The sequence below is a fragment of the Contarinia nasturtii genome, unplaced genomic scaffold, assembly GCF_009176525.2.
Source record: "Contarinia nasturtii isolate CC-2019 unplaced genomic scaffold, AAFC_CNas_1.1 Cnas_scaffold_695, whole genome shotgun sequence".
In the NCBI taxonomy this organism is placed as follows: Eukaryota; Metazoa; Arthropoda; class Insecta; order Diptera; family Cecidomyiidae; genus Contarinia; species Contarinia nasturtii.
In genome coordinates this window covers 11,289,159-11,313,487 of record NW_022198046.1, presented here as the reverse complement: position 1 = coordinate 11,313,487, position 24,329 = coordinate 11,289,159, and the positions used below count along the sequence as shown (strand labels likewise).

The 24,329-nt window shown below is 32.8% G+C and overlaps 1 protein-coding gene across 12 annotated transcripts; it reads right to left on the bottom strand.

The window, feature by feature from the left end:
- Positions 1-1,131: 1,131 nt before the first annotated feature.
- On the bottom strand, positions 1,132-23,864 carry LOC116341127 (restin homolog). 12 transcript variants are annotated; one of them, XM_031768005.1, is made up of 17 exons: positions 23,070-23,864; positions 22,550-22,900; positions 13,714-13,782; positions 12,456-12,578; positions 12,018-12,074; positions 11,241-11,621; positions 11,009-11,174; positions 10,754-10,931; positions 10,390-10,449; positions 7,593-7,703; positions 6,206-6,316; positions 5,929-5,961; positions 5,551-5,665; positions 1,916-5,494; positions 1,754-1,847; positions 1,452-1,687; positions 1,132-1,355 (listed from the first exon to the last, which is right to left on the bottom strand). In XM_031768005.1, the coding sequence occupies exons 2-17, from the start codon at positions 22,845-22,847 to the stop codon at positions 1,309-1,311; spliced, it is 5,658 nt and encodes a 1,885-aa protein (XP_031623865.1). In that variant the 5' UTR covers positions 22,848-22,900; positions 23,070-23,864; the 3' UTR covers positions 1,132-1,308. The 12 variants fall into 12 exon arrangements, with proteins under 12 accessions (XP_031623865.1, XP_031623866.1, XP_031623867.1 ...); XM_031768006.1 differs by having other exon boundaries at positions 5,929-5,958; XM_031768007.1 differs by lacking the exon at positions 5,929-5,961.
- Positions 23,865-24,329: the final 465 nt, after the last annotated feature.

Genomic DNA, 24,329 nt, shown 5'->3' with positions numbered 1-24,329 from the left:
TCTGTTTCTATTGTCTGATTTACACGCGTACATACACACATACACCCACATTATGGTGAATTCAACAATATAATGACCATAAATTAACCATTTTAAAAACTAATTGCAAGCATATGTATCGGCGAAAAACCAATATTCATGTTACTGGCATCGCCGTTGCCATCGCGCACACTAAATGCGTACAACATTTTCAATTGTGAGACAGAGTGAAATGGAGAGATTGAAGGCGCACGCTCGTTCGCCTCCAATCCCAAATGCATGTAATTTATAAAACAGTACATTATTCGGAATACATTTTAAAAGGCAATTGTTATATGTGTGTCTAGATTATGCGGCTTCTATTGCTGCCGTCGCACCGTTACAAAACCCTTTGCAAACAAAATCACTCAACCGAAAATCCTTATGAATTTTCATACACAATAACCATATACATATAGATAGATAAAACGTGTTGTTTATTGGGCGGACATCAGAACCGCATGGGAGCTACAATTGAACAGTGCGCGCGCATCATTCGGACACAACAGTTAAAGAATTGCCTCGTTTGCGTCTATTTGATCACGATTTATATTATTATGTATACATTTTATTTGCTCTGATTTTGATTTTTTTTATTCTCTTTTGCTTTGTGCAGCAATCTCTTTTTTATTCCGATTTAATTCGATTGCAGATGAGTGAAAAAAAAGACCAAACATGACGCGCACTGATCAGTTATAACTTATAAGAGTATTTTAGCCATTGTTTATTCTAAGAATATTCATTTATATTAAACAGTATTTAATAGGCATAACAACCTGTTTGAACATTTTTATACAAACTTTAACTGCATGCATTCGAATTAATCAATTAAATCAAATCATTTATTTGAACAGGTTTCACTATTTTACGTTCAAATGGTACGACAGACTTTCTTTCTTTCTCAAGCATTTCTGATGGCATATTGTTTCAGAATCAGTTTTGACTACTTACCCAAACACCGTGAGAAATACGTCACATAGTAGAACAAAATGAAACTATTTCTTCTTTGACAAAATTTTCGTTCGATTTAAATTCACTCGCTTATAATTTTTTTTTTTTTCATTGTAAAAAGACATTTTCATATTTTTCGATTAAAATTAAAACATGAAAAAATCCAAATTTGAAACAACTTTTACTAAAAATAATAATTTAAATATTGTACTAAAGACTTCAACAAAACAGACTATATTAATAATTTTCATTTCATTCGTCCCGTTAATACTATAAAAGATTACGCTGAGAGGTCGAATTATCATTGGTAACTTTTTGTATTCAATGTAATGAAGTAGTTTAATACGTCTCTTCGGTATCGCACTCGCCTACCTCGTGATCAAATACTGAAATATAAACAAAAATTTCATTGAATACAAATACATTTTATGAACACTGTTGGTTACAATGGAAAAAATTGATGAAAAATGAATAGAACTTACCTTCACAAACTTCACAGTACTTTCGTGGTGGTGGCAATACTCGTTTTTTGGTTCCGTCGGCATTAATTTCTCCATTATTGGTTGGTTTCGAGTTACCAGCTGCGGTGTGCATCGGACTAGATTCAGATGATTGAACGGGACAGTCCTCTGTATCATGCTTATCGAATTCATCGCAAATATCGCAGAAAAGACGCGGCGCCGGTTTTCTTTTCACCGGAATATCGAATATTGGGTTCCTTGGGAAATAATAGATTTTTATTTGATAGATTTTATTATATTTTCGATTTTAAATATATGCTTACTTAAATAGTTCGGTTGATCGAATTTGTTCTTTAAGAGCCTCATTTTTCCGTTGCATATCGGCAATAATGGAATTCAAAAATGTAATTTGAGCGCCTGGATACGGTAAAACAAGCGAATTGTTATAAAATGCATTTGAACATTCAATTTTCAATAAAGGTTACCTGGTTCACCATCTGTCACAAACTCTGGTTGCTTTGGTGATGTGGACGTTTCAATGACGGCAAGTAAACGTTCCTTCTCCTTTAATGATGATTTCAATGTAATTATTTCACCTTCCAATTTTTTATTGGCCAGCAACAATTCAGCTTCACGTGTCTTCAAGGCTCGTGCTGTTTCTTCATCGTTCGATTGACTTTCATTCAATTTATCAATATTATTGGATTGTTCTTGGACTTTAGCTTCACTATCCCATAGCTTCAATGTTAATTCATCAATCTCTTTTTTCTTTGTTTCTTCTAATTGTTGAAGTTCGGTTCGAAGTGCGGTCAACTCTGCATTTTGTGTTGAACTGTTCTCTGTTATTTCTTTAACTTTCTGTTGATTTTCAACTTGGACACGATCCAAATTAGCAATTAATTCGGCAATTTTATCTTTTAGTTGTTTATTGTCTGCTTCAACTGTAGCAGCGGCAGCAATTTTTTTGTGTGCTTCACCCAATTCTCGTGTCTTTTGTTGTATATCTTCTAAAGAGCGTTTCGTTTCCAAATCTTTTTCTTGTAGAACATTTTCTAATTTTGCATCCTTTTCGGCGCATTGTTTCTTCAAGTCATCAACCGTTTTAACTAGCTCGTTGATATTGGATTCTTTCACCTTAAGTTCTTCTGATTTATCTTTCAATTCATTCTTTAAGTCATCCGATAAATTCACGGATGGAGCCAATTGGCTAACTTTTTCTTCAAGTGACTTAATGATTTTATCCTTTTCATTCGATTCGTTTACGGTTGTTTTGATAAGATTTTCAATTTCGGTCTTGGCTTGTTCCGCATCGTTCTTATACTTTTCGAAATTTTCATTGGCATCTCGTAGTTGTGATTCTAATAGTTTAATTTGTTCGGCTTTGGTAGCATCATCACTTGTGAATGAAGCTGTTTTATCGGCCAGATCTTTTTCCAGTGATTGAATCTGTGATGTGGCATTCGATAAGTTGCTCTCCTGCTGTTGAATCGTTTGTTTCAATTCATCCATTACCTTTACTGTTTCAAGTAATTCATCGATTTGTCTTTGATATTCCAGATTTTTATCAACCAAATCAACTTGTTCGTCTTCTGTTTCGCGGAAACTTTCATTCAATTTATTAAATTTCAACTGTAGATCTTCGGACTTCAACTGTAATTCATTGTAGTCAGCCAGAGCCTTTTCTTTTTCCTTCAAAATCGATTTATTAGCCTCTTCGAGTGTTTTAATTTGAGTCTTCAGTTCAGACTCCGCATTTGATTTATCATCTGAAACCTTAGCGGCTTCGTTTTGAGCGTTTGACAATTTTTCTTCAAGATTTTGAACTTGAGCCATTATCGACTGAATCTCTTGATCTTTGGCTGCCAATTTTTCGTTTAGTGAATTTTCAACGCGTTTTGCATTCTCTTCAATTTGCTTGGCCTGTGAGATTTGTTCGCTTAAAGACGATTCAAGTTCGTTCACTCTATTCGCCGCCACCGTCAATTCATTGATTCTATGCTCAAGATCAACATTCGTATTGGAAATATCTTTTTGCAAATTTTTCATCGTATTTTCCAAATTATCAATTGTCGACTTGTGTTCGGCTATTTGACGATCTGATTGTGTTACACTCTCTTGATGTTCATTATGCAATCGCTCTTTTTCCTCTCTGAATGAGATTTTCAGGGCATCGATCTCGTTTTTCAATGATTCCGCTTCATTTTCATATGCCTCTTTAATTTTCGACAACTCCAAATTTAATTCATTTTCGCGATCGATCTTTTGCGCGGTCAGTGAATTCATTTCGTTCTTCAGTTTATCGTATTGAGAAGTGCGAGCAACTAGGTTTTGTTGTGTCTCATGCAACGATTTTTCGAGATTTAATTTAATTTCATTTGACGAATCAATCAGTGCTTCATATGCATCTTGTTTGGCTGTAAGATCATCAACCAAGCGGCGAATTTCGGTGTTTGTATCCGACGATGTGGTTTGAAGTGCTTCAAGGTTTTGTTGAAGTGATGTTTTTTCACTCAATAATTGCTCGCATTTTTCTTCAGATACTGTTTGTTTTCGCTCCAAATCGGCATATTCAACCTCCAACTTTGACAATTTCTCGACTTGTCCGGACAGTTCACTCGAAAGTGATTGAATTTTTGAGTTTAATTCTTCAATTGATGATTTGCTCTTTTCTGTATCAGTAGTGCCTTGTTCCACTTGCATCTGTAGCTGATCGCACTTTTGCTTCAAGTCTTTAAGTAGCCTTTCCTTTTTGTCGATCTCTTCAAGAGAACTGTCCAAAGACGCCTGTAATTCGACTGTTTTTGACTTCAAATCAGAATTTGCCTTTGACAACTCTTCAAATTGATTATTTTGCTTTTTGAGTTCCAAATTAAGCGCATCAATTGTTGACTCATTGTTCGAGTATTGTGTCTGCACTTCTGATAATTTTTCATTCAAAGATTTTATCACCTTTTCGCCGGATTCAATTGTATTTTTCTGTTTTGTCAATTGCTCCGTTAAATCTTTATTAGTATTTTCACTGGTGGTCAATGTTGTTCTCAAGTTCTCAATTTCCTTTGATTTTTCGTCGTTCGATTGATTGCGCTCCCTTTCCAACGTGTTTTGTAGTTCGGTGGTTTTTGCCTGAGCCAAATCAATCTCTTTTGCTTTGGCCTCGACTTCTTTTTCAACATTGGATTTTGATTCAGTCAATTCGTTAATCTGTCGTGTCAATTCGGACATTTCTTGTGACAGTTTTTCAATGCTCTGATCTTTTTCAACGACAAGAACTTCGCGTACTTGTGTCAACTCAGTACTCGTTTTGTCCAGTTTATCTTGAAGCGCATCTAGTTTGGTCTGTTTTTCATTGTTTGTTGTTTGCAATGTAGCGATTATTTCCTCTTTGGCAACAATTTCCTGTTTAGTTGATTCAACAGTCGCCTGAGTTGATTTAATATCGGCATTTAGTTGTTCAATATTTTGTACCTTTCCTTCGAGAGCGGTTTGTAAACTTTGAATGGTGGCCAAATGAGTTTCGATTGCCTTTTTGGACAATTCCCATTCGCCGAAAACTTCGGCATATTTATCATTGGCAGATGATAATGCCGTTTTTTCCATTGATACTGCTTGATCCTTTTCTTTCAACGCTTCAGCATATTGACTCTCAAGCGCATTGATTTTTTCCCGTTGAGATAAAATCTCTGAATCTTTAGCATTGACTAATTTTTCAATATCTTTTTCGCCACTGACCAAAGCCTCTTTCAATTGATTCTGCACCGATGTTAATTCATCTCTTAAATCACTTTCGATTTGTTTCATGTCCAAATATTGTTTTTCTTTGGCTGTATCTTTGCCAATCAGCTCTGACTTAAGGTCATCATTTTGTCGCCTCAAGAAATCAATCTCTTCACGCAGGCACGTCTCACTCACACCCAAACTAGAGATTTTAATTTCACATGATCTTTCGATTTCATCTTTATCTTGCTTCAGCTGCTCGCACTTTTTTGAAAAACTATCACATTGAGTCTGTAGTTCAGTGATCTGCTGTAACTTTTGATTATGCTCACTTCGCAGTTTTTCTAATTCTGAAAAAGAAAATCAGAATGTAATAAATGTGGAAAAAGTGAAAAAGAAGCAATACCTTCGAATTTCAGTTTAAGCGCATTGATTTCTTCCTCACTCGTATTATTGGCGTTTGCTTCAAACAGTTGTTTTTCCAGTCCGGCGATCTTTTCTCTATATTCGTCAAATTGTGCCTGTGAATTACAGTCAAAAATCAAATTAGAAAACTGCTCAATATCGAGAGACTTGTTAATATGCAAGACAAAAATTTAAACTATTTAAAAAAAAATGTTCCTTTTTTGAACGTGAAAATTGTTGGAAAATTCAACATGCAAATAAATAATAGATCAAAATTAATTTGTTGGAAATAAAAACAGAATCAGACAGACACAACATAAATATATAAATAGAGGACAATCACAATGCATTCCGATTTTTGATATTGACCACTACTTACACTGTTGGATTTTGATTGAATTTTGTCTTTCTGCTAAATATATGGAGGATTTTATGGATCGAACATAATACAATAAAAAGTGCATATGCGTTGTAATGTAATATAAAGATAAGATGAAAAAGAAATTGACGATTAACCAATTTGATTCCAGTTCAAAAGAATTTGATTTTTTTTTTTTTTTTTGATGAGGTTACACATTTTTGATTTTATGGAAATGCTACTTTATCAACATTTTCAATATTATTTACAAACGAAAAAAAAAAGTTGGAAAATGTACCGTATCATTGCCTCCACAAATTGTTGCTTCATCGATTCTGAATTGAAGATCTTCGGACTTTTGACGTTCTTCCTCCAATAGTTTTTCCAACGCAGCCACTCGTTCTCGAAGCTAGAACGATAAATTACAACTTTTTATTAAATCGAATAAATTTTATAAGAACTTCAGAGATTCAGTAATGACTAAACGTCAATTCTGTGTGTTAAGAAAATCGGATAGCCGCACGAAGAACACGATGGTTTATTTGCCTATGACAATACTAAAATGCATAGTTTTAATTTAAAAAATGGAACCAACTTTATTTCATTGCAAAAGAAATCTGTTTATTCGAGCAAAAATATGGAGTGAGATATATTTAGCAAAGTAACTGTTTCATAAAATCGAATATAAATCGTCAATGAATCATTCAAAATCACATTACAAATTGATTGTGCACCTTTTTTGAATACGATATTAGAACCTCTATTGAGTGACATTGCATGGAATATACGCAATATACGTGTGCGAAATATGATGAAGTTCTATAAACGACAAACAATAAACAGGTTATTGATACGAAGACAAATCAAAGCGAATAGAGAAATAGTAAAATATTTATTCAAAAAAAAAAACGAATCATTTAGAGAAAGCAATTTTTATTTATACAAAGACATTTACGGATTTACTTTTTATTCTCTTCATACCAAAATTGTGGATAAAGAAGTGGACACGTTTGGAAAGAAATGTTTGTCGGGCGTAATATATGATATGCTGAATAAGGATTCAATAACAGAAACACAGATGGTGAACAATTTGGTATTTGTTTGGTTAAGCCAAACAAACAAGGTGTGAAATCGATTTAATTTCACATAGATTCCTTTTTTATTAATTTATTATCCAATATAAAGTTGGTTCGATCAAAATAAAACTCAATGAAATAAGAAAAAAATCAATAAAAATGCATTTATTTATACAAACATAAGCATAATTTAAATAGATAAATGAAATTATCTTTTAGTAAGAATTCTTATTAAAAATCATTTAATTAATTAATTAACTTGAAAAAAGGAAATAAATGTGGTACTAAATGCACAAGAGATGGTTAATGAATCGCATAACCCAAAACTTGTTTAAAAATAAAATGTATAAAAATGCAATCTATTTCGTCAGTAGAACATCATGAAGTATGCAATGTTGTTCATGTGTCCCTTGCCATCCTTGAAATTCTCGTCGTAGTTCATTTAGGCGTGAGTTGCGACGACGAATCAAGTCAGCCCATTGACCATTGTCGCTGCTATCCGATTTTCTTGACACCGGCGATGATGATTTCTTCATTTTTAAAGCGTCACAAAAGCATTTAATAAGAATATTTCAATTTTTAAAAAATCATTCAATATTCTCAATTCACCTGACGAATTTCCTTTTGAAACACCATCGTATCATTTTCGGTTTGTTGTCGTGTCAAATCACGTTCTAAAATCAGCTGTTCAATGTGATTTTGCTTTTCTCGCAATAGATCCTATAGCAAAATAATTTGATTAGCAATAATATTCTTGGTAAACATTTGAAATTTTAAATAAATGTTAATGAATGAAGTGAGTGCTTGTTCATATAATCCCAACGATTTGGTGTACTAAAGCTTGTTTAAAAAAAACTCCTACATTCTTAATTATGATGTAATATTTTTGCATATAATTAAAAAAAAATTAAGACAAAATTCCCTGTAGATGTCTCAGCTAGACGAATCCAGTAAAGCTACTTAAGTTTCCGTGTAAGCTTGTGAGTTACTTCATCCAACCGCATCATAACTTTGTTGAGAAACAAAAGCGATGGCAAAAATCACGTAGATCGATTCAATCAGGTGAATATAAATATTTACGACGTGAAGTAAAACCACCTCTACATTTCAACTGCGCCAAGATTGATAGTGATGTGTTTGGTGCGCGCCCACGCACAATTACTGAACGAGAAACTAATTAAACCTACCTCAACACGCTTGAGTTGATCATGTACTAATATGGCAATTGAAACGTAGTTAGACGTATGATTTTTATTATACATTGCAATACCAATTTTCCAACTAGCATCGTCAACATCGTCGTCATCGAATAGGGTGCACACAAAGCAAACGAACTTATACATGCGACAAACCCTACACAATGAACTAAAGAAAAATTGTCTGGCTTTTACGTTAGATCGCTTACTTGAGACTAATTTAAAAGTGAGCCAATCAAAATGCCCACACTATTCGATCGCATTCGATTCTTTTTGCTAACAATCACTTGAACGAGAAGTTAGCCAATGATCTAAGAAGCACTTGCATACTGTCACCAATTTGCACATTTCGATTTGGAATTATATTTACAAGTCGGAAGCATAAAGCAACCGTAATTAAGTAATTTAACTAGAGATTGTTTGAAAAGTAATTTACGCGACGTGTGTCGCATAAGATCTGAGCCATTTCGCAGAATGAAAAAAAAAAAAAAAACAACAACAGTGTATGTGAACGCCTTACACAGTTTCTGTTTGTCACGTCTCTTTTTTTTCGTTTATGGATACCATAAACAGACTAATGGATCAATAATAAAAATTATAATACACGATTTCATAGGAACCATTCTGAAGCGCGTGAATTATTATAATGTACAAAATAAAATAAACGTTTAATTTGTGCACATCTTCGACACCGTAAATATGAAACGTAACAGTTTTAATCGAATCATAAATTTCAGTTTTGCATTGAGATCGATTCCAATTACGTTTAAATGCAGACAAACCGACACCAAAATCGTTCATAGAACTACAGCAATGACTCAGTCCAAATCGATTAAGATTCCAACACTTTCCATTTATGAAATTATATGAAAAAAAAAAAGATTTGATCTTTCCATACATGAAAATAATGATCAAAGAATAGTGATGAATCTACCGTCCTGAGATCATTATAGCAATAATAATTCGCAAATTGGTATAGTACACACAAAAAGCCACGTTTTTGACTTGGAAACTTCGCATTGAAGTATCAAAATATATGAAATTGTCTAAATTACGATTTATGAAGGGAATATAAACATTGTTTATGGACTCAAGTCATACACGAATCGGATGACAAAATATAAACAAAACATCTTGGACTTTTTTTTCTTTCGCTCATTTTATATTGTTGTTTTTGCCGAAAAATAAACAAGTTTTTGTCGATATTTCCAAAAAGCGACAAATAACTTTTTTTAATCGAAGAGAGCACGCCGTCTCATGAATAATGTACAAATGAGCGTCCGTTCGAGCGGCTTGTTTCTTCGTCGTTATTGAAAGGGTATTGTTATACTCGGTCGAGTAAATATTAATTCACGTGGTCAAGGTATGTGTGTGTGTGTGTCTTGAAATGTTCTTGACCAAAATAAATGATTTATCAATAAGATGAAAGTACATGAAATGTCGGGTGATACTGTCATTTTGACTTTAAAGAAGAACGACATATACAAAATAAAACAACTGGGACACAAAGTTATTTGATGCTTATGATTTTTTTGGGGACACACGATTTTTCTTCGTTATGCTTCGAAGAAAAATCATACAAACAAGCATGCGTGGATACGGACGAGAAAAAAAAATTTAATGAACTACCAACAATTAGCCAAACGATGATAATTTTCAGTGTTGTGTGAAAGTGTCAAATGATCACAACACCAACTGAATTGAATTTTTACGCCTTTCAAACGACTTTGTTTCTGGAATAAATAACAGATTTCTCTACCCATTACCTTTTTTTCGATATTTACACAAATATTTACAGTTCTTATGAATAGGTATTTTCTATAAACTAGGAATATATGCAAATATTTCAATCGATAAGATTGCGTAAAGTTTCCGTTACAGCAATTTTTTGTTCTGTTTTTTTTTTCTTGTTTATTTGCATAAAAAAAATTCCATTGGATTATTTTGAACAAGCACTTATACAATATAAATCCATTTAAAATATTATTATTATTACATGGCACTAATTACAACTAAATTAGATTTGGATAGAATCATTCTACAGCCAGCAGAATTTTCCATTTATTTTAAAAAACGGATTATAATAATGTTAGTAACACATAAAGATACATAACACATCGAACATAAGCAAATGTTTTTTTTTTTCGCAAAAAAAAAAAAATACAAGAATACAAAATGTTTATGTAACCGCAAACACGAATCTATCATACCTGCAGTGAAAAAGTATTCTTCGGCGTACTAGCCGGAGGTTTAGCTGCAGACGATAAACGCTAAAAGATGCATTGTGTTATTACATTTGGGTTTCATTCGCGGGGAAATTTAAGTTCATTTCAAATGTTGTAATTTTGGTGAAATTAAAATGAAATAAAAATTGGGATATTCATTCGATTAGTTTCGATTATTTGTGAAAACATTCAAAAATTGGTTAAAAAAAAGTATATATATAAATCTGAAATATACAATAAAATGACACAGACACAACGCAAAATTATACACGCGTATTATGTTCGATAATAATTGCTGCGTTTAGTATGTGCTGTAGACAACGTGATAAGTGGTGGTCGTGAGCGGTACCTGTGCGCTCATTCGCAAGCGTGATGTATTTGTTGATGTAATACTGCCCATGGTGCCGATCGAATTAAGTGATTCCTTTGAACCGGCACGCGACATACGTGACTTGCGTGACAATGGTGACAATGATACTTTTGCCAATGGAACAAAAATACCGTAGTTGGAAGGACAAGAGAAATACCTGAAAAAAAAATATTCAAAACGAATCCTACATAAAACAACGATTCTCTCCAGCAAACATTTCATTTTCAAACATACTGTACACCGTCAACTGTTCCGTCATTTTTGCCAGACGGTTCATCGAGTTGAACCCCACACCAATTTCCTGCCGCAAATCTGGTTTCTCCAATGTATTGTAGAATTCCGGCACGACTTCCCATGCCCGATGATACAATTACACGATCACCAACGCTTAAATTTGTTTCTATAAAAATAAATTCAATGGATTTCAGTTCAATGTTGCAGATTTTCGTTTCTCGTATTCACTAACTTGCAGGTGATTTGCCAACGTAGCTGGAAACGCTGCGTGTTGGACTGACGGTTCCCGAACGTGGTGGTGATGAAATTGATCGAATGCTTGTATTCATCGAATTTGTTGGCGAATAGCTTGTAATGTCACCCAATGGTTCCAGTGTGAGACGTGTTAGACGGGAGAAAATACCGCGTTTTGGTTCGCATTGAAAGTATCTTTTCCCTGAAACACAACCATCATTTTTTCCGCTTGCATCATCCAAAACAATGCCAGCCCAATCACCGGCTGCAAAGTGTGTTTCTCCGATGAAAGCAATTTGACCAGGTCTATGTCCGCCTACAAATACGCGCTGCCCGATTATAAATTGATCGGTATCTGTTGTCAACACCACACCTTGATCTAAGAAATGTATTCATTGCTTAAAATATTTGTATCTTCCACTTAGAGCATATTGATAAGTATATTAGAGATTTAGTTCTTTTTTTAAGTTGGATAGTTGTTTGAATATCCTAATTAGCCGGGAGTGTAAATCTTAGAGCTGTAGATTTTAGTCAATATTTTTTGTATCCCGATTCCCATGCGTTTTTCCCCATTATTTACTTATTTTAGTCGAAATGTGTTAGTTTCAATTGTCAACAATCGAATTAATCACATAGTTGTTGGTGTCAGTCGAAAAAAATATAAAAAAAATAATACGCAAATTAACTACACAAAAAATGTTAACATGCAAATTAAAAGACAAAGATAAAAGGAGATACCAAAAAAAACCATTTCCATGCAAAATTGATGGTTTACCTGAACTACGTCGTCTACCGGTGGCTTCAACATACCAATCAGAATTGGTTGATCCATCTTATTTTTTCATAAAGTTATTTATGACAAACGCGGACATAATTTCATTAACATCAGGCAATGGCAACAACAAACGACAAATATAAATATATTCGTGAATTATGATATAAAACGTGCCGCATTCACCACAAAATATATACAAATATAATAATGATAGAGCAAGAAACAAACACAAAATAAACATTTCAAATCCATTTAAATTAAATAACGATGCAAAAATGAAAAAAAAAAAATGGATGGTGGTCGTGCAAACAGGATGGATGGCGGATAATAATAAAGAGAAAAGAAAAAAAAGAAAAGGATGCAAAAAAAAATTACAAATAACATTTTGGTGCATTTTATACATAAAGACTACACATATATAGCAGACAAAATACCCACTTGAGAGTTTTCTATCGGTTTTCATTCCTTTAACTTCGGGCGATCGAGAATTTATAAATCGATACATATCGTTATTATTGTTTCGTTCTGACATCAAATCGGCTTCACTTTCTTCATACACATCTATTTATGCATGTAACAATTCATCGACAATACACATGCGATAAAAAGAAATTTAAATTTAATTGAATAAAATTCCAAAAATAAATTTCGATTTGAATATAGAAAGTTTCTATTAGAAATCGCTGTCAAATTAAATGTATGATGTACGGATTTCTGTTGTGATGTGCCGAAACCAGATGTCATTTTTTAGAATAATGAAGAGAAATGTTTTTTTTTTAAGAATTTTGAATATAATTTCAATTTTCTGTGAACACCAAAATAAAGTGGTTAATTAATTTGAATTTTGCATAGTCTACAAAAAGTGATAACGAATTTTAAATATTTTTTTTACTCTTTTTAAATGCTTTAAACCAAACTGCTCAGTAGGTGAATTGTCCAAAAAATGCCAAAACTTAAAACAAACATGCATCTAATACTACCACTACATGCATTTATGTGTATAAATAAAAGGTATGCATTTGAAACGTCATTTCTCGGGTGATTTCTCGATTTAAAAAAATATATAGTGTTACATTTCAAGATGATCGCAATTTCGCCCAACCTGTGATCATTTTGAAAATAAAAGTGTTTTACTTAATGTCAAGAGATGACAAATCGAACATTTTATTGCAATTCATTGGGCATTGATAAATTGTTTAAAGGAGTTGTTAAGCTTCTTAAACATTGACAGGTGGGCTTGGCGGTGATGATGAATGGAACCGCTTAACTAAACATTATTTAAAATAAACATCACAACTTAAAAGAGAAATTAATCGTTTTGCCCGACATTCAAACACATCAGAATTGCAAAATTGTCGACGAATTGAATCAAATAGAGTATGAATTTGGTTATTATTCGTAATAATCTGTGATTTATGGAATTGTGCTGCTGTTTACCACTTGTTGAAATTGTTCACCTCTAAGAAATGATCAATGTTTACAAATGCAATGCGTCTAAAATTTACAATGAATATGACTAATGTTTTTGCCAAAATAAAACGTGCACTGAAAAAAAATGAACTATGAATTATAGAATTTCTACAGAATTCTACAATAAAATTTATGGCTCGCAGAGATGTGAAAAGTGAAAAAATGAAATGGAAATATCAATAGAACTGAAATAGAGGCTGAAACAGATGATAATAATATACATTACCTGCGAGATGTGAACGTGAATATTCATCACTTTGACGTCGCATTTTATCGGATGACGATTCGGATTCTTCTGCTCACCAACAACAAAAATGACAAACAAACAAACGGAAGAGAGAAAAAAGCATGCATATAAACGGAAATTAGCAACAAAAATAAAAAATAAAATATCCTAATTAGGAAAAAGAACCGCAAAGTGAATTAGTTAAACGAAAATTAAAACATTCCACGCCAACAGAAAAGGCAACACAAATGACGAAAATTGAAACCATGACAGAAAAAAAAGATAAAAATAGCGACCATTTCGTAGACATTTCTTTCGACAATAAAAGTTGAAGCGAATTTTTGTACAAACAATTGCCATATGGACAAACGCCGACAATATTCGCAATAGAAATAGTGTCATTCGCAATAAATACGCGCTAAACTGTGAATAGAATGGCTCTCTTTTATTTGAACATCTGTAAAGTAAATATTACGGACGAGTTGCTAAATAGAGAGGCGCAATGCCTACTTGTGGCGTTATTCAAACACTTAAAACATTGAATCGTGAATTTCATTAGTAAAAAAAAGCCAAGTGCCATACCGTTATCTTCTTTCTTGGTTGAAAACAATTCTGATGTTCAGTACCTGATCATTTTATTCATTTAAATAGGCTAATGTATGTTTGTATATTTGCGTAACACGTATTTGAATATTTACATTTGCAAAATATCAACCATATGCTGCACGATTGACTGGATTTATTTATATGTTTTTTTTTCAGCATTTTATGTAATGTTTGATTTGAAAGAACGAACCAGTTGAGTCTTCTTCGCATATTTCATTGAATAAAAAACCGTCACTAAAGTGACTATTTGATAAAGTAATTTGCAGACTATTCATTCGGAAGCGGTGATCACCACTTCAGACGGTTAAAAAGACATTTCAACAAATTGCATGTCACTGTTGTATGTTGAGTTGGCGATTCAGTAGTCATTTTTTCTCACAATATTTACATTAAATGTTGGCTGAATTCAGACTACTCAATAAAACGAAATCACCATGAAATCTCAATTTTAAGTAAGAATAAACGCATTTGATTCCACTGTTTGCATAATGTTGAAACTTATTTTTTTTTTTGTTTTTATTTGTTTTGTGAATTTTCTGGATTGAAGCGAGAGAAAAAAAGTCGGCTTGAGCGGGTCAATGCCAAATAATTCAACACCTCCGTTCGCAAGCCGCCTGACAGTAATTTCATTTTCAATTCTTGGCTTTTGTTTCGAAAATAATAATAATGCATCGACAGCCGCTGAAAAAAAAATCTCTTTGACAAACAGTCAGATTTGTGTGCGTGTGCCTCATTTAGAATGAGATATATTTTGTGTCGATATTTCGACGCCTCATTATTTATTGCTCTTAAAATTACTGCCCATGATATCGACAGAAATCTAAATAAAACATACACAACGATACCGTCTCGACAACCATAATTGCCATTTGAATTTTGTTTTTGAATTTCTGCATCTGTCAACCAACAGAAATAGAGTTTATAAAGAGAAAATTGGGTATACAGCCACAGCCGTGAATAATCGACCATTGACTTAGTATATATATTTAAATTTTGACTCTCAATCACCGTGTACGATTGACTTTAATCGGCTTTGATGCGGTTCACATTCGTCGAAACAATGCAAATTACTTGGGAATCTGTATTTTTTTTTCGTATCTATTTTGAAAGCGTATCTGCGTTGGCGTCGATTATTATCGAAATAATGCATTAAAATTTCACATTCTCTAGAAAGTGTCAATATATCACACGGTTTTCCAAAATAGAAATTGAACGCTTTTGAAACAGTTATTAACAGTTTATTTCCATTGTGTGTCGAGCTTAGAATATATAGCTTTTTTGTACGATTTCATTAAACACTCCTTTGCAAACAACTAGGGGAGAGAAACCAATGCTAGTTTTTCTAGTTTATAGCTAATTTACTAGTTTTTAGCTAATTTACTAGTTTATTGCTTGAATAATCTAATAATGCTAATATTCCTTTATGAAATTGCTAGTTTTCTAGTTTTTTGTTCTGTCAAATGACAATCAAATGATTGTACTGACACAATGAAGTATTTTGACGTTTTGTTGTTCAGACATATTTTTATGTGTTTTGAATAAATATACACTTATAATAGTGAAAATAAGTTTAATTATTCTTTTTTAACACAAAATCGTGCATAAAGTACTTGTTTCTTTCAATAGTCGACTTGTAAAATTGATTTAGTCACCAAATCATGGCAGAATATCAAAATGGTGGATCAAATAATTTTTGCTAATTTTTGCTAATTTTTGCTAATTTTTCTAGTTTTTGCTACTTTTTTTCTAATTTTCCTAGTTTTTACTTGAAATATAAAAAACTAGCTAATGGTTTCCGTCCCCTAGGCAAACAATGTTAATGATAAAATCTCTGTTTTTGTTTGAAATAAAAATTGAGAGACAAAAAAGAATTGACACCTCAAAGAGTCAATTCGAAGTCAAGATAATGATGTTTGCTTCTCACTTGTTTATTACGCCGCAAAGTTGAAACATGGTGACGCCAATTCCGTTGTCTGACGATCAAGTAAATTTTTCGCTTGGATAGAGAAAGATATTGATTAATCTCTTATTTCAAGTCAGCCGCGCGGAACGAAAGATTGCATTCGCTAAGTGCAAGTTTTTTTTAGTCACGTGTCGATTTACTATTATTGTTATTTAGCGACAAACACGAAATGTTGTTATTTTGAATGTCTGCTCAGCTGAGAATTGACACTTTTTGTAGTTTCCAAACCAAACAGTTGAAATTGCTGTCTAGAAATTGAGTCAGCAGTATATTGTGTGGCAATTTTATTGTCTACACACATTTTCAATGGTTTGGAACTGATTGACTTGTTAAAAGGATGAAAAGAGCTCAAAATGTGCCTTCTTCCACCGGAATGTGTTTGTTACTACAATTCAGCGTGAGATAATGACTATGAATAAAAAAATAAATATTTGAACACTGAATTCCAAACACTCAGTATATTGCCCAAAGTGTTATGTTAATAGTAACTTTATTTAAATTTACTACTCTCGGCTGCGGCAAATTTTGCACGAATGTGTCGCTTTTTTACATTTTAAATACAACAAAAATAGAAATGGAATATATGTTGCTGTGTCGTGCTTGACCTTGGTCGTGAATTCATACAATGGATATATCACGTTGTTTTTTAAACTATTATTGCCGATTGTTCTTTTTTCTCTCGTGATGTATGTCGGCAAAATACCAAAAAAAAATATATAAACAAATTCAATTGTTGTCTTCATCTTCTTCGGAAACATCCACCCCTATTAATAAAGTGTTGTGACTATTTTAAAAATGACAACACACAAATTACAATGAAAAATAGAGTTAAAATCAAATCTTGTTGTCAATGCTAATTTCTTTTGACCATTTTTGTCGCCACTCAATTGACGTATTTATGTGCGTTTCGCCGAATAAATAAGATCAAACAATGAGACTAGTTATGAACATGGTGACGGAGACCATAAATCAGAGCAAAGCAACAGATTTGGAATAAAATCAAGAATATCATTCTTAAATCGATTATTTCAAATCGAATCAAATTCACGATTTTCAAACAAATTGATTCTTCTTTATGGTTTATTATTTTGTAAAAATGTCTAAAAAAATAAATCGTAACGGATTTGTGTGCTGTTTTATGTGTTCTAAATATTTCGTTCAGTCTATAGAATAACGATTTCATAGTAAATGCTGCGAGTCAAACTGGTTTTACAGTTTTTTTATGAATCAAGACTTCTTGATAATAAAACCGCAAAACAAACAGCGACACGGTTTGCATTAGCAGTTTGCAAAACTGAGTGAATTTAAAATGCAGATGATCATTTTCTAAGTTGAAGGCAATCTAGAAATTTTCTGAGCTTAAAGGTTGATTATTTCGTTCCTGTTTAAACCTTGTATTTTTCGTTTGATGCGTGTTCATCGGAAGTAAACTTATGAATTCACATCAAATGGTTTTGTTTTTATTTTCCGCTGACCGAATACGTGGTAGGCTTAAAACAATAAACATTATTGCTTGTAGGAGTCATTTACTTATTACTTGATACTTAAATTGCCAATGACAAAACATAAATGGCACGTGTTCAGCCTATATAATGAGATAAAAAAATTAAATAACTTTTTTTTTCTTGCATGCACATCAATATAATAATAATGAACGTTTATTAAATTGACAAAAGTGCATGAATGATGACAAATCATAGACATACATACAAATCATTTACTCCGTGGATAACTAAATGAAGTGTAATTTGTTGACTTTTAACTTGTTAATGGAATAAAAACCAGACCGCTTAATTAACAGCGGAAGCAATAAATCGTAAGTTTTGTTTCAATGTTTCTGCGCATTAAATCACAGAAGCGGTTTCAAAGCCGTCAATGAACTTATCAAAATAGATAGCTCAAATGAATGTGCCATTCATTGTTTTAATGAATGATGAAAGTTTTAAATTTGAATCTTTCATTACGAATGAAAATGTGATATTGGAGAAAAGTAGCAAACGATGCAACAATATAAAGATTTTTTACGACGCAGAAGAAAACACATTGTTGACCATCTCCCACACAAGTGGAATATATTGATTCACACGCTCGGTCAAATGAATTCAATTTTTATTCGATGATTTTAAGTGAAAAATTGCATACTCCGTCAAATGAAGTTTGAAGTAAACCAAATTGAAGCCAATTGGTATTTAACGAATAAGTGAACGCTGGTTCAACTGCATTTTTTTTTTTGTTTTTTTCCTTTTTAAAGCGGAAAAAACTCGAAGCAAAAACAACGAAGCGATGAAAAAAGCTAATTTATTAACATCGACATACGATCGAGATCGCATAGCTGCTATTTCAAATCCATTTAACGAAACATTAAAATAATCCAAGAGAGTCGTTTCATTTGGTACGAATGCCGCCTCCGCAATTTGCAATATAAAATGATGTCATGTGTGTGTATGCGCGCGCACAAGCGATCAAAAATCTGCGTCTTTTATTGTCTACTAAACAGAGTCGGGTATCGAGACGAGAGACTTCAATCGAGCTTCACAATGAGACATGAGAAACTGAAAGCAACATAACACACATATCTTCTGAATTCCAAACTCCAAATGCGAAACTCTTTTATCTCAAGAGCACTTATGTTTTTGTGCTATGATTTTTTATGTTTTTCTCATCGACGTCGTCGTCATCTTTGCCGACATTTTTTTTTGCCATTTCAAAAGGTTTCGCTATAACTGGAGTTCTTTTTTTATGAATAATCTGTTTCGAATTGACACAAATATTTGTTTGTTAGATCGTCCACGATTAATTTGTTTACAGACTTAAGCCAGTGTTTGGATTTTTTTCGATCGTTTATTATCTATATGTACTTTTGTTTTCGTACACTGAACTGAACCACATTCTTTTCTATTGTTTGTGACGACCGTTTTGGAATAGAATCGACATTGGTTTCTTTTACGTTACTCGATTATTTTGTGTTTTTGGTTCATGTGTAAAGTTGTCTCAATAACTGTTCGCCTTGTTTGTTCACGCTCACTTTGTACGCGAGCGGAAACTATTCATATCGGGTTTTACGATTATTATTTTTTTAAATCAAACTCACTTTGCGTTGGTTTATGGTGTGATAAATTGAAGACAAAAAAAATCTTGGTGTAAATGCGATAATAAAACGTTGCGATATGGCTAAAATTTGGTTTTTGATAAGAATCTTGTTCGGGAAAAAAATATTATTTCTCAATTAGGGCGAAACAGAACACGTTTTTTCTCAAAGAAAATCTGGAGATAGCAAAACGCAAGAAATTAAGTCAATTAATGAATATCCAAATTCGGTTGCAGCGAGATAGCAACTCATTTGATTGATATGCAAAAAAATTCATTCTTGGCCCCGATTGTTGTGCTTTGCATTCAATTCGAATTCTTTAATTCAATTATTCAAAGAAAAGTCCGTGCTCTGTTTAATTTCGCTGCCTTTGGCTAGAAAAAAAATCGACGATAGATAGCATTCCGTTTGAATTAATTACATTGCATTTCTTTCAAATCATCATCACTTCTATGGTGTGTCGATGTGAATTGAGCAAAAACAGAGAAGTGAACTTTGTAATTGCTTCTGAAAATGGCAACTCACACCACCGGCTGGCAATTATTTTATACGAATTGTTTATGTCGTTTGCATATCAGTCTACATTATGTCATTTACAATCAATGTAAGAATGAAAAAAAGGTAACAATTCATCAGAGAAAAAAAAACACAATGACAATGATCTAGAACGATTCGAACTTTTCCATTTTAAAGCAGATGAATTTGCACATAAATAAAGCCGTTCGGATGCAAAGGCAACGAATGTGAATAGTTAATTGCTTGTGACACTGAATGATGGGTATTTCATTGGCCGATCATCGATCAAGAGTGCATGATGTTGAGGGTTTTGTTTTTTAATTGCATCATGCGGTGCAATTACTCTACCTTTCTGTCAGCGAAACACATAAACAATGCACTGACATCAAACACTTGGCTTCATTTTTACGGTCATGTTTATTTACTTTAGCGTAGACTATACAAAATTGGGTGATTTTTCAACGTAAAAATGTGAATGAAAATCGGTGTGAGTACACGCTTGACGTTCACGTCACCGTTTTCAATGATCATGAGCATGACACAAATCGACATGCACATAAAACAAATTACAAATACACACATAATGAAACCGATCATGAATCAACCTGAAATTATTACGTACATCGATTTTAATTAAGCGATTCTTTTTTTGTATTATTTTTCGCTCTTTCTACAGCTTCACAAATGATTATATAGTGCAAGCGATATAAACATGACACGATCGTCAATAGACGACTGACGGAGAGATCGATGATTAAATTCGCATATATTTAAATAAAATTATACGATAAATACGGATTTGAATACATTTTAATTTAATTCGTTAAAATAACCAGATAGCCAGCCAACCAGATGAATTCTGTTTTTAGAAATGGAAATTCTTGAAACGCTTTTGCAGAAATATTATCTCACTTTTTTTTCATAACAGTGACCACATCGCGGATCGCACAGTGTCATCTCTAGATTTTATAGTGTCTCGCTTGAATACTTATATCAATTCTAAATAACACCAAATCGATTATAGCTTCATTGTGGTTTTCGTGAGCGATCAAATTCGAACGAACAGTATTTTTTTCATGGCATTTAACGAATAACAAAACACGATTTTGAATTTGATGTTGAAATTTTTTTTGGTATTTCAAAAAATTACCTAAGTTGTAATTGTTTGGAGCTACAAAAAAAAAATACTCGATAATTTATTTCGATTTGAATATATTCGGTGATTTCTCCAATGAATATACTCGTTAATAGTTCGTGGTTTGAAAAAGTATTTATTTTTGTTTGCAGGCCGTGGTGTTCCACTTGTTTTCACTGTCCAGATGATACTTCTTTGCTCTACGACGTGAGGAAGAAATCAATTGACTTTTTTGCGAGGCGCTTAAACTGAAATCGAAGAACAGCTGTCGCTTTGCGATCTTCTGAAAGACTAAAGCAATAAGCGCGAAACGGCAATCGCGTAAGCGTGCCGATTTTAACGCTCTCAGTTCGCACCACCACTTTGATCAAATTGTGTGTATTTTCTTCTCTCATAAGAATCGCTGCGAACACTTTGACACAATATTGGAGAAAACCAGATATATGAGTATTTTATTGTTTGCATACATCACGCTGTTGGCGGAAAAAAAATACGAGAATGTGTAAATACGTTTCTGTTGAATGTACGCAGTTCATTTGTACAAATCGATTTCACCGATGACATTCGATCTCCGATAAAACAACATTTTATTGATTATATTCGCTCAATTTGGTATTGTGGGAATTTAATGAAACAGCACCATAGATTCTAACAACATTTTTGTTAATCCTTTTAGTTTCGGCGATAAATGTAGAAGAAAGGTCGTTCAGCCAGATTTGTTTGTTTTTCTATCTTTTTCTCTTCTTTCTTGTTTTAAAGCATCAAAGAAAAAGTAAAATAAACCAAAGAGAAAGATGTAACATGGTAAAAGGCTCTTATTCATATTTTACACAACACGAAAATCGAAATAAATGTTGATTGGTTGTAAGCGCGTTAATTGAATTTATTGCATATGACCTTCTTTCTTTCATCAAATCCTCATAAATAACAATAAAATTGTTGATCGTGATTTATCGAAACTGACATAAAATTCATTTGACATTTTGCAAATATTACGCATAAAACATAAAACGAAGAAAACACACAAAACAAATAGTTTTCCATCGATGTTTATGTTGAAAGTAAGAAATTATTGCCAGTGACAAATTTCATTTTCTATTTTGTTTAATGAGCACATTAAACGTATCATTAGCTCTTACACCGATGAATGAATGCCGATTGTTTTGATCAGCGACTTTTTCCTTACCGTTTTCTCGTTGACTGCTGTAACATGTGTATATGCCGCGATTTTATGTCTATTGTATGTGATCATTCGATTGAATAGTGCTTTTGATTATCAACATCGATGTTAATTAAATGCCTTTAAATAGGTTGTTATTATTATTATTTGCGTCATATTCACGAGCAGTTGTGCTGATTTGTTATAGTATATGCTATTTTAATTGTGGCAAGACAATTTATTCTCATCAAACCATTTTGCCGTCGATGTTGTTTTTTTTTCATTTTCGTCGTCGTTTTTTCAACCGGAGATAGACTAAGTTAAATTTTTCTAATGTTAAATTAAAAAAAAACTGGAAATATTACTTACTTTTGTGTAATTCTAACGGAGGTGGGCCGGATTTTGCACCGTGTCCGTGCGATGTGCACAATCGACCGATTCTAGTTGATACCGGTGTTGAATTTTGTGCACTCGCTGATGAGGTAGATGGTTTTCGAATTGTAGCTGTAGATGATGGTGGTTTCATGCCCGTTGGCTTTGGCAACCGGGACGATGTGGTGGACACATCACTTTTAATGGATTTTTCGGATGGAGCTGGTGATGGTGCCCGTTCAGTCTTTGGCACCATTCCATCAGATGATGATGATTCCGGATTTGTTTCACTCATTTTGTTTTAAATATTTTTTTCACGTTTCTTAACACACTTCTTTGATTTGTTCACTATTTGAATTGAATATTTTCAAATATATCATTCATAGCATACGAATTCGTGTCCCATTTGAATATTTTGATCGAAAATTTGCATCGAAATAAGCAAATGAGAAAGTATTTTGCGTACAGTGTGACAATCGCACCTTACACGTCTTATCATTAAAAAAAAAACACTTACCTCATGCAAACACTATTGTTGCGGAACATTTATTAAAACCGTAAAACTAACGATGATAAAAATGCCATCATTAGACTAATGAAAACTGGTTTTTCTAATGTGAAATAAAAATGATGATTAGCTCAGCATCGATGCGACCTTTTTCGTGCTTGCAATTTTCAATGAGTTCATCGTTTTGATTGAGCACCGTCACACACTTATGTAAAACACTTGCTGGCAAAACACAATTTTTCTTCTCTTTCTATCGATTTATTTTAAATAAGAACCACTTCTCGCTCGTTTGAAGTGACTTAATTCATAATTCATATTTTTTATGCCAGCATAAATGTCGAGCACTCTATTTAATACATCTCTTTAAATAGCACACACAAATACACTCAACAAAAATATTGTAAAAATTCACAGGTTGTTCGTACAGAAAAAAAAAGACAATTTGCTATAAAATCTCAAAGCAAAAAAATCACAATTCACTTTGTTTTTGCCTGAGTTCAATCAGATAAGCATGTAAACATTAAAATACTTTTTTTTCACTGGTAATATTTTTTTACATACGGTGTGCATAAGAGACCACAATAAAAACGCTTTAATGGCTTCTCACATCGACTTTAGCTTTGCACCGCACACATTTTTTACACTTCCGAAATCAAATAGGAATTTATAGAATTCTACGTTCAACATATATTTACACGAGGAAAGTCTTTTCAAATATTTGTACATCTTTCGTATAAAATCATTTGCAAATATTTCAAAGCTACAGCTGACATTTAACAGCGATATGGCGCACTTTTCTCAATTTCTGTCGTTCTTAGTACGATTTGCACACAGTTGACTTGTTGTCAATGAACTGTCAAAATGTACACTGCGCGTGTAGTTGTGAATTCCGTAAATGGAACATGTAAACAAAACATTTTGATGTGACATCTATCGGACGGAATCGAAACTTAGGCTATTGATTTAACTGTGTATAATGCATTGAGATATTTTATGGTCTTCAATCTGACGAGAATCTTTAAAATCCGAATCACAGAAACAATGATTTTAATGCATTTTTGATGCATTTAAAACCAAATTCGAAAAAATAAAAAAAAAGTCTTATTTTTATACTTGATTTCATTAAAATCAAAATCATCAAAATAAATTTCGGATAAAATTGAAATGTCCATTGTTTGTTCTGTAAATATTACCTTGGAAATGAGTTTGTGCAGATAAAATCCATCTGTCGCTCCATTCGCATAACTATTGTTGGAGCTTACTTCAGTT

Excerpts from the sequence above, each read along its gene's own strand:
- LOC116341127 (XM_031768005.1), bottom strand. The coding sequence starts at position 22,847 with ATGAGTGAAACAAATCCGGAATCATCATCATCTGATGGAATGGTGCCA. Across the intron at positions 11,622-12,017 it reads CGGTAGACGACGTAGTTCAG|ATCAAGGTGTGGTGTTGACA; the intron begins GTAAACCATCAA and ends TACATTTCTTAG. Across the intron at positions 11,175-11,240 it reads CGTTGGCAAATCACCTGCAA|AAACAAATTTAAGCGTTGGT; the intron begins GTTAGTGAATAC and ends TTATTTTTATAG.